Below are 11474 nucleotides of genomic sequence, written 5' to 3'. Positions count from 1 at the left end.
TTCTGATTCACATACATTGTATGTACTGAAGAGTAATGTCATTCACATAGTATGTGTTAGTACTGTAGACAATCTGGATTACAGTAAATGTTTCTGAATGTACACTTACTTGCACATACTGAGCTTGCAGTTCTTTCACCCTTGGTGAGTTGCGCTCAAAAGGTACTCTGTATACTTGTTTCATTCGCATCCTGTTACGATGGAGGACACGGTCAATTGTGGAAATGCTCACACTGTCGATTCCCTGGAAGTGTGTGTTGTCTTGTATCACTCATTCCAGGATTTCTCTGAGTCGTATTGCATTATCTTGAAGGACCATGCCAACTATAACGGCCTCTTGCTCCCGAGTGAATATAGCTGTCCTTCCACCTGCATGTGGCAGCCTTGCAATTCTACAAAAAGTAGTTGTGCAGTTACAAAACATATTCATGCAGTACAATACATACAGTGATTAACTTTACAAATGTCTATTGAAACAGCTGCATATAGTGTAGTACAGTAAATTTGCAATTACAAAAATACAGTAGTATACTGTACCTTTTCTCTTCTCTGAATGTCCTTACTATGGTGGACACAGAAAATCGGCTCAAATTGGGTTGCACTGGACAAGAACATGGTCTATAACTGTTGCTCGAATTTCATCAGATATTTCCACTCTTTGTCTTCCTCTTCCTCTTCGTCCTCCTCTTCCTCTTTCTTGCCCTCCTCCTCCTCTTCCTCCTCGTCGCCCACCTCGCATACGCACTCGTCCTCGTCCTCTCACATCGTTTCTTCTATCCATTCTCAGACTTTCTCCTTCCCACCTTCAACAACCTGTTTGCTCTCTGAACTGGCTTATATTGGTTGTGTCGCATCATTTGAAACAGGTTAAATCAATTCTGAGTGGTTGTGTTCAATCAATGACATGTGTTCTCTATTTGTATTTGATTGTTGCCACTTGTGTTTACCAGTATGGATGACATGTGCATTAGAGTGCAGAATGTGTTTAGAGTTTTGCTGAAAAGTCTAAGTGAGATCTGCAAATTGTGTTTTACCATGTGAAATGGTTTAAGGTATTGACAACAGACTGCATAATTAGCTAAATGAGTCCAGGCAACTGAGAACTTTGTTCAGCCAATGGGTTTTAGTGTTTTAGCAATTGAGAAAAACTGTAATATGAGTTGTGTTTATGTTTTCCCCCAGGAATGTGTATTTAATAACCTCTTTGGGCTAGGGGGCAGTATTTTCACGTCCGGATGAAAAGCGTGCCCAAAGTAAACTGCCTGCTACTCAGGCCCAGAAGCTAGGATATGCATATTATTAGTAGATTAGTAGATTTGGATAGAAAACACTCTGAAGTTTCTAAAACTGTTTGAATAATGTCTGTGAGTATAACAGAACTGATTTGGCAGGCGAAACCCCGAGCACAATCCATCCAGGGAAAAAAATGTTGAGCTCAATCTGTTTTCCATTAGATTTCTATGGCAATCCCTTTTTAATAGAAATATGCTTGCAGTTCCTATGGCTTCCACTAGATGTCAACAGTCTTTAGAAATTGGTTGATGTTTTTCCTTTGAGAAATGAAGAAGTAGCCCTTCCCTTTCTGAGTGTCAAGCCAAGGGTACTTCTTTATTTGGTGCGCTCGACCTGGAACTCGCTCCACTTTCATTTTATCCACTATTGAACACAGTATATTCCGTCTTAAATTTTATCGATTATTTACATTTTAAAATGCCTAAAGTTGGATTAGGAAAGTTGTTTGAAATGTTTGGACCAAGTTTACAGGTAACTTATTAGATATTTTGTAGTCATGTTGGGCAAGTTGGAACCAGTGTTTTTCTGAATCAAACGCGCCAAATAAATTGACATTTTGGGGATATATAGAGGCAATTTATCGAACAAAAGGACCATTTGTGATGTTTATGGGACATTTTGGAGTGCCAACTGAAGAAGATCTTCAAAGGTAAGGCATGAATTATATTGTTATTTCTGACTTTTGTGTAGCACCTGCCTGGTTGAAATCTGATTTTCATGTGTTGGTATGCTGGGCGCTGTCCTCAGATAATCGCATCGTCTGCTTTCATCGTAAAGCCTTTTTGAAATCTGACACTGCGGCTGGATTAACAAGAAGTTCATCTTGTATAACACTAGTATGTTTTATGAATTATTATTATGAGTATTTCTGTTTTTGAATTTGGCGCGCTGCAATTTCACTGGGTGTTGTCAAATCGATCCCGCTAAAGGGATTGGGGCACGAAGAGATCCATAAGAAGTTTAATATGAGTTGTGTATGTTTTCCCTCAGGAATGTGTATTTAATGAGTTGTGTATGTTTTCCCTCAGGAATGTGTATTTAATATGAGTTGTGTGTTTGTTTTCTTGTCAGCTATGTGATCAGTAGCCTGGAGTTGTTAGTGGCTGAGGACTACATGATTATCTATCTGAACGGAGCTACGCCTCGCAGGAGGATGCCTGGTATCAGCTGGCTAAAGAGGTGCTACCACACCATCAACAGGAGGTAAATTATAATTTACGGAATGCACCTTTAAATGTTGTGTTAGGTTAATTTAATTTATGGTGTGTTTATAGATGTGTAATGTCATGATTATAATGTTTTTATAGATGTGTAATGGCATGATTATAATGTGCTTATAGATGTGTAATGGCATGTTTATGATGTGTTTATAGATGTGTAATGTCATGTTTATGATGTGTTTATAGATGTGTTATGTCATGATTATAATCGATGTGTTATGTCATGATTATAATGTGCTTATTGATGTGTAACGTCATGTTGATGATGTGTTTATAGATGTGTAATGTCATGTTTATAATGTGCTTATAGATGTGTAATGTCTTGTTTATGATGTGTTTATAGATGTGTAATGTCATGTTTATATTGTGCTTATAGATGTGTAATGTCGTGATTATAATGTGCTTATACATGTGTAACCTATGCTGTATGAACATAAAGTTAATGTAAATGGTATTTTAATGTCCTTTGCAGGTTGAAGAAGAATCTGAAGTGGCTGGTCATTGCTCACCCATCCTGGTTCATCCGTACAGTCCTGGCCATCTCCAGACCCTTCATCAGGTAAGACCCCTCATCGTCATCATCATCACTGCACCTGGGGAGGGCTTGGGAGCAGGGAGGAGTAGCCTCAGGACTCAGAGAGAGGAGCAGCCTCGGAACTCAGAGGGAGGAGCAGACTCAGGACTCAGAAGGAGGAGCAGCCTCAGGACTCAGAAGGAGGAGCAGCCTCAGGACTCAGAAGGAGGAGCAGCCTCAGGACTCAGAGGGAGGAGCAGCCTCAGGACTCAGAGGGAGGAGCAGCCTCAGGACTCAGAGGGAGGAGCAGCCTCAGGACTCAGAGGGAGGAGCATCCTCAGGACTCAGAAGGAGGAGCAGCCTCAGGACTCAGAGGGAGGAGCAGCCTCAGGACTCAGAGGGAGGAGCAGCCTCAGGACTCAGAGGGAGGAGCAGCCTCAGGACTCAGAGGGAGGAGCAGCCTCAGGACTCAGAGGGAGGAGCAGCCTCAGGACTTAGAAGGAGGAGCAGCCTCAGGACTCAGATCCTTTCTGAGATATGAACCTAAAGAACCATTAGAGAAAACAATGTTAAAGTTGTTCAAATCTTTCATGACAGACTCCCTGTAACATAACTGGTATCGCATCTGACACAATTATGCAATATTTTAGTTCTAGGCTTCCGAGATGAATGTGATTCAGACTATACTATATTCAGATTCTCTCCATCCATCTGTCTCTCTCTGCTGCAGTGTGAAGTTCCTGGATAAGATCCGTTATGTTCACACATTGGATGAGTTGAGCCAGCTGATTCCTATGGACCACATACAGATCCCAGAATGTGTCCTGCAGTAAGTCCCCACCGCCACCAGGGGTCACCGATGAGGCACCTTGTTCAGCCTGCTCACCTTACTGGAGACACAGCTTAGCTATGGAGTGTGTGCTATGTATATCACAGGAGGTTGGTGGCACTATAATTTGGGAGGACGGGCTCGTGGTAATGGCTGGAGCAGAATCAGTGGAATGGTATCAAATACATCAATTCCATTTGCTCTGTTGCAGACGTTATTATGAGCGATCCTCCCATCAGCAGCCTCCTGTTACGTATATGTACAGAATGAGCACATGTATGTAGGTCTATATGGCTGTGTTTACACAGGCAGTCTTATTCTGATTTTTTCCCACTAATCAGATCAGCTCTTTTGCCTGTAATTGGGCAAAAGATCAGAATTGGGCTGCCTGAGTAAAAGCAACATAAGCGAGCTTTGAATATAAAGGTCTAAATCAGAGTGATCCCTCTCATAATCAGGTTGCAAAGATGGTTAGCTGCCAGGAATAGAAAATTAAACTAAACAAGTTGTTTCTGAAGTAAAAAAAACAACAACATTACACTCACACTAGTTGTATTTATTTCCAGATATGATGACCAGAAGATGACAGCACAAAAAGAAAGGTAAGAGAGACATGTTTTATGTCATAAGCATTAATACACTACATGATCAAAAGTATGTGGACACCTGCTCGTCGAACATCTCATTCTGAAATCATGGGCATTAATATGTAGTTGGTCCTCCCTTTGCTGTTATAACAGCCTCCACTCTTCTGGGAAGGCTTTCCACTAGATGTTGGAACATTGCTGTGGGGACTTGCTTTCATTCACCCACAAGAGCATTAGTGAGGTCGGGCAGTGATGTTGGGCGATTAGGCCTGGCACGCAGTCGGCGTTCCAATTCATCCCAAAGGTGTTCAATAGAGTTGGGGTCAGGGCTCTGTGAAGGCCAGTCAAGTTCTTCCACATCGATCTCGACAAACCATTTCTGTGTGGACCTCGCTTTGTGCACGGGGATATTGTCATGCTGAAACAGGAAAGGGCCTTCCCCAAACTGTTGCCACAAAGTTGGAAACACAGAATTGTATAGAATGTCATTGTTTGCTGTAGTGTTAAGATTTCCCTTCACTGGAACCAAGGGGCCTAGCCCGAACCATGAAAAACAGCCCCAGACCGTTTTACCTCCTCCACCAAACTTTACAGTTGGTACTATGTATTGGGGCAGGTGGCGTTCTGCTGGCATCCGCCAAACCAGATTTGTCCGTCATAATGCCAGATGGTGAAGCGTGATTCAGCACACCAGAGAACGTGTTTCCACTGCTCCAGAGTCCAATGGCGGCGAGCTTTACACCACTCCAGCTGACTCTTGGCATTGCGCATGGTGATCTTAGGTTTGTGTGTGGCTACTCAGCCATGTAAACGCATTTCATGAAGCTCCCGACGATCAGTTCTTGTGCTGACGTTGCTTCCAGAGGCAGTTTGGAACTCGGTAGTGAGTGTTGCAACCGAGGACAGACTTTTTTACGAGCTACGCGCTTCAGCGCTCGTTGGTCCTTTGTGTTGCCTGCCATTTCGCTGCTGAGCCGTTGTTGCTCTTAGACGTTTCCACTTCACAATCACAGCACTTACAGTTGACCGGGAAAGCTATGTTGAAAGTCACTGAGCTCTTCAGTATGGGCCTTTCTGCTGCCAATGTTTGTCTATGGAGATTGCTTGGCTGTGTGCTCAATTTTATACACCTGTCAGCAGCGGGTGTGGCTGAAAAAGCCGAATCCACTCATTTGAAGGGGTGTCCACATACTTTTGTAGTGTACATATGTCCTACCCTTTATAATGTCCGGCCCATAATAAATATCTCTTATGGAGTCCATAGGCAGGAGATGGAGCATACCAAGTCTGCACCCCCCACAGAAAGGTGAGCCTATTTCACTGTGCAGAAAATAAAGCTTCTGTACAGTACAAAGAGGTTCACAAATCAATTCATTCCTTCTTTACATTGCCTGAGACTTTTCCACAGTCAACCTAGCGCGCAAAATTGGTTGAACTGACGCCATCTCAATCAGATAACAATCAGTTCAGGTTGTAAACTGATCGTAGTGAGATCATTTTGACCAGCTTTGTCGGCTAGGAAGAGGCTTTGCCTAGGTTAAACAGAATGAGTAATTTCTGCATAAATGCGACCCATTGCTCTGATCCAGGGCATTACATGCGACAATGAGGCTCAGCATCGGAAAGACGCACATAACACCCTGGACCAGAGCTATGCGACCCACTGCTTTGCGTCACCGTCACACACTATTTAGTTTGCACCCCGTCATTGTGAGGTATTGTATGTTTTGTGACACACTTCTATTAGGAGCTCTGTTTTTCCCGTAATTGAATTGAATTGTGGCAACAACAGGCTACAACACAGCAGGAGCTGTAGGTATGACGCTTCCGCTGAGACATGTTTACAGGCCGAGGTCAATGTTAGAGGACACAGGTCACAACCTTTGACATTAGGTAACATCTCTCCCTATCAGTTCTAACAACTGCACTCTGTTTTAACTGATCACAAGGTTTTCATGTCAGTCAGTTTCACTGAACTTTATGATCCACGTCTATTAAGAGGACATCATGAGGACATGTATCTACAGGACAACCTCTTCTTAGGTTTTTAACTGTGTCAGCCAGTCCATGCTTCACATTAGGACATTAGGACTCTCCATTTAAATTTACGTACCTGGGTACCTCCCCCCCTTCTCCCTCTTCACATTAATTTAAAGTCTGTTACATAAAGCTCATCTGCTCCTCTCCTTAGCACATTGTATCTCTCTATCCCTGCCAAAGTTCAGGGCTATTTATACTAGGAAACATTACTAGGACATAACTAGAACAGAGATGCAGTTGGTTGAAAAACAGCACGGTTGAGACTAGGAAAGTACCCTCCCCTAGTGTCTCATCACCCTAGTGTCTCACTGCCCTTGTGTCTGAAAGTACCTTCCACCTAGTCTCATCACCCTGGTGTCTCATCACCCTAGTGTCTCATCACCCTAGTGTCTCACTGCCCTTGTGTCTGAAAGTACCTTCCACCTAGTCTCATCACCCTGGTGTCTCATCACCCTAGTGTCTCATCACCCTAGTGTCTCACTGCCCTTGTGTCTGAAAGTACCCTCCACCTAGAGTCTCATCACCCTAGTGTCTCATCACCCTAGAGTCTCATCACCCTAGTGTCTCACTGCCCTTGTGTCTGAAAGTACCCTCCACCTAGTCTCATCACCCTAGTGTCTCATCACCCTAGTGTCTCATCACCCTAGTGTCCACCACCCTAGTGTCCACCACCCTAGTGTCTCATCACCCTAGTGTCCACCACCCTAGTGTCTCATCACCCTAGTGTCTCACCACCCTAGTGTCTCATCACCCTAGTGTCTCACCACCCTAGCGTCACAGCCCTTAACAACCCTTCTGTTTCCTCACCCTAGTATCTCAGCCCTCCACCACCCTAGTGTTTCCTCACCCTAGTGTCTCAACACCCTAGTGTAACCACCCTAGTGTTCCAGCCCTCCACCACCGTAGTGTCTCAATACCCTAGTGTTTCACCACCCTAGTGTCTCACCTCCCTAGTATCTCCCCACCCTAGTGTCCCAGTTTCTCACCACCCTAGTGTCTCACCACCCCCAGTGTCCACTACCCCAGTGTCCCAGCCCCTCACCACCCTAGTGTCTCACCACCCTAGTGTCACAGCCCTTAACAACCCTTCTGTTTCCTCACCCTAGTAGCTCAGCCCTCTACCACCCTAGTGTTTCCTCACCCTAGTGTCTCAACACCCTAGTGTAACCACCCTAGTGTCCCAGCCCTCCACCACACTAGTGTCTCACCAACCTAGTGTCTCAAAACCCTAGTGTTTTACCACCCTAGTGTCTCACCTCCCTAGTGTCCCCCCACCCTAGTGTCGGGGAGGGAAGGGAGAGAGGGAGTGAGAGAGGGACACTGTCTCTTGTGTACAGGGGGGAGAGGATCAATAAATAAACTTAAATATAACACAAGGACTAGCTTACCTCAGTGGAATGATATTAATGAGGAATCAGCCACTGCAGCATGTTGAGTTGTATTTATATAGTAGACTGTGGGCTGTACTGTATGGCCACTGTGGGGTATTGAGTTGTATTTATATAGTAGACTGTGGGCTGTACTGTATGGCCACTGTGGGGTATTGAGTTGTATTTATATAGTAGACTGTGGACTGTACTGTATGGCCACTGTGGGGTATTGAGTTGTATTTATATAGTAGACTGTGGGCTGTACTGTATGGCCACTGTGGGGTATTGAGTTGTATTTATATAGTAGACTGTGGGCTGTACTGTATGGCCACTGTGGGGTATTGAGTTGTATTTATATAGTAGACTGTGGGCTGTACTGTATGGCCACTGTGGGGTATTGAGTTGTATTTATATAGTAGACTGTGGGCTGTACTGTATGGCCACTGTGGGGTATTGAGTTGTATTGTAGACAATGGGCTGTATTATATATATTTTTCTGTTAAAATATATACTATATATATATATATATATATATATATATATATATATATATATATATATATATATATATATATATATATATATACTGCTCAAAAAAATAAAGGGAACACTTAAACAACACATCCTAGATCTGAATGAAAGAAATTATCTTATTAAATACTTTTTTCTTTACATAGTTGAATGTGCTGACAACAAAATCACACAAAAATAATCAATGGAAATCCAATTTATCAACCCATGGAGGTCTGGATTTGGAGTCACACTCAAAATTAAAGTGGAAAACCACACTACAGGCTGATCCAACTTTGATGTAATGTCCTTAAAACAAGTCAAAATGGGGCTCAGTAGTGTGTGTGGCCTCCACGTGCCTGTATGACCTCCCTACAACGCCTGGGCATGCTCCTGATGAGGTGGCGGATGGTCTCCTGAGGGATCTCCTTCCAGACCTGGACTAAAGCATCCGCCAACTCCTGGACAGTCTGTGGTGCAACGTGGCGTTGGTGGATGGAGCGAGACATGATGTCCCAGATGTGCTCAATTGGATTCAGGTCTGGGGAACGGGCGGGCCAGTCCATAGCATCAATGCCTTCCTCTTGCAGGAACTGCTGACACACTCCAGCCACATGAGGTCTAGCATTGTCTTGCATTAGGAGGAACCCAGGGCCAACCGCACCAGCATATGGTCTCACAAGGGGTCTGAGGATCTCATCTCAGTACCTAATGGCAGTCAGGCTACCTCTGGCGAGCACATGGAGGGCTGTGCGGCCCCACAAAGAAATGCCACCCCACACCATGACTGACCCACCGCCAAACCGGTCATGCTGGAGGATGTTGCAGGCAGCAGAACATTCTCCACGGCGTCTCCAGACTCTGTCACGTCTGTCACGTGCTCAGTGTGAACCTGCTTTCATCTGTGAAGAGCACAGGGCGCCAGTGGCGAATTTGCCAATCTTAGTGTTCTCTGGCAAATGCCAAACGTCCTGCACGGTGTTGGGCTGTAAGCACAACCCCCACCTGTGGACGTCGGGCCCTCATACCACCCTCATGGAGTCTGTTTTTGACCGTTTGAGCAGACACATGCACATTTGTGGCCTGCTGGAGGTCATTTTGCAGGGCTCTGGCAGTGCTCCTCCTGCTCCTCCTTGCACAAAGGCGGAGGTAGCGGTCCTGCTGCTGGGTTGTTGCCCTCCTACGGCCTCCTCCACGTCTCCTGATGTACTGGCCTGTCTCCTGGGTGCGCCTCCATGCTCTGGACACTACGCTGACAGACACAGCAAACCTTCTTGCCACAGCTCGCATTGATGTGCCATCCTGGATGAGCTGCACTACCTGAGCCACTTGTGTGGGTTGTAGACTCCGTCTCATGCTACCACTAGAGTGAAAGCACCGCCAGCATTCAAAAGTGACCAAAACATCAGCCAGGAAGCATAGGAACTGAGAAGTGGTCTGTGGTCTCCACCTGCACAACCACTCCTTTATTGGGGGTGTCTTGCTTATTGCCTATAATTTCCACCTGTTGTCTATTCCATTTGCACAACAGCATGTGACATTTATTGTCAATCAGTGTTGCTTCCTAAGTGGACAGTTTGATTTCACAGAAGTGTGATTGACTTGGAGTTACATTGTGTTGTTCAAGTGTTCCCTTTATTTTTTTGAGCAGTATATATATATAATTTTTTTACAATTTTTCAGATGTTAAATGAATTACTAAATTTAATTTTCAAGCCCATGTTTTATCCTAATTATTTATAAGACTTTCTGAAACCGGTATTTTGAGGAGGGGGCACACTGACTGGACCAGCTACATCTCACAAGTATCATACACCTCTAGCTCCTGGCTACTATCCAATCAAATCCACATTATCCCACCCCGGTTAGCCACACAATATCAGCCAATTAATTTGCAGCAATATTGCCCCTGTATGTCAGTGTGCTGTGCACATTTGTCTATCATTCACTTCATGTAGACAGTTATGATAACTCTAAATCTTCTACATTTTCTGTTGAGAAAGACTTTCCCCAAAACCTTCTCAGTTAAATGTTAACTGCAAAGTAGGCTTACCTGGCAGAATCATATCATGATTATTTGTATCAATCTGCTGGGCTTTTGTTTTGTAAAATCTGTCATGACATATAGTATGCAGCAGCAAAAACGTCACTAGACCAGCACATTCTTCTCTTGCAAAATGCGCAGTTAAAACATTTTTAAAATCGGAATTATTATTTTTAAGCATTGACACGGACTTCTTACATCTTATTGCATTGTTTCTCTATAAATAATAGCAATTTTGAGAGTAAAAATATTGAAAACCAGGAAAAATATAACTTGGGCTAGGAAAGCTAGGATTGTTGGGGTGAGTAGCTCACGACGTGTTTCATAATATACAAGTAGCTCACATGCTAGAAAACGTTGGACACTCCTGCTCTAGTAGTGTGCAGACAGTAGCGTGAGTGGAGGAGAGACAGAGTGTTAAGTGACACACTCAGCATTTAATTTGATTTTAGCTGCCGGTGAATGGCAGGAGTCGCAGGAAGTATGTTTGTAAATTAATTTGATCAAGCTATGTAGCCTTTTGATTCCTTCTTGATTAATAAATAAAACACACATGTTTAGTTGTTTCTCTGTAATACTAGCCACCTAGCAATTTTATGAAATTGGCTTTAGCTAGATAGGTTCCCAATCTCCCAACCTCATAACTAGCTTCCAAACCATTTCAGCCTACCAATCAAGTTAGAGTAGCTTGTCTAAATACCTGCTGGCAAAAGACTAAAAATGCTTTAATTATTTGGTTATGATACTATAACCAGTGTGACAGTTGTACTAAACTACTAAGGCATAAAAATGTGTATCATTAATTAAAATAACAATTGAACAGGTAAAGAGGTATGCTTAGATAATCTAGGCAGAAAGAATATATATACACTACCGTTCAAAAGTTTGGGGTCACTTCAGAAATGTCCTTGTTTTTGAAAGAAAAGCACATTTTTGTCCATTAAAATAACATCAAATTGATCAGAAATACATGGCAGACATTGTTAATGTTGTAAATGACTATTGTAGCTGGAAACGGCTGGTTCTTTTAATGGAATATCTACATAGGTGTACAGAGGCCCATTATC

At 43.5% G+C, this 11474-nt stretch overlaps 1 protein-coding gene and 1 long non-coding RNA gene across 4 annotated transcripts in view; one reads left to right on the top strand and one right to left on the bottom strand.

Annotated features, from left to right (window-relative positions):
• Positions 1-11474, bottom strand: part of LOC106569612 (uncharacterized) — a 47958-nt gene that overhangs the window by 3521 nt on the left and 32963 nt on the right. For both annotated transcript variants that reach the window (XR_014380386.1, XR_001320520.3), the window contains exons 3-4: positions 538-3570; positions 110-392 (exon numbers count right to left, since the gene is read on the bottom strand). This is a non-coding gene — a long non-coding RNA (uncharacterized LOC106569612). The remainder of the gene's footprint in view (positions 1-109; positions 393-537; positions 3571-11474) is intronic.
• LOC106569610 (caytaxin) overlaps positions 1-11474 on the top strand; it is a 34140-nt gene that overhangs the window by 19546 nt on the left and 3120 nt on the right. The window contains exons 7-11 of one of the 2 annotated variants that reach the window (XM_014141143.3): positions 2365-2496; positions 2986-3072; positions 3758-3856; positions 4423-4458; positions 5708-5749. In XM_014141143.3, coding sequence (XP_013996618.1) covers positions 2365-2496; positions 2986-3072; positions 3758-3856; positions 4423-4458; positions 5708-5749 — 396 coding nt within the window. The remainder of the gene's footprint in view (positions 1-2364; positions 2497-2985; positions 3073-3757; positions 3857-4422; positions 4459-5707; positions 5750-11474) is intronic. The other variant, XM_014141145.3, reaches the window with a different exon arrangement.

The sequence above is a fragment of the Salmo salar genome, chromosome 14 (assembly GCF_965601325.2).
Source record: "Salmo salar chromosome 14, fSalSal1, whole genome shotgun sequence".
Taxonomy (NCBI): Eukaryota; Metazoa; Chordata; class Actinopteri; order Salmoniformes; family Salmonidae; genus Salmo; species Salmo salar.
Note: the sequence above shows the minus strand (reverse complement) of the source record. Positions and strands in the feature narration are given on the sequence as shown.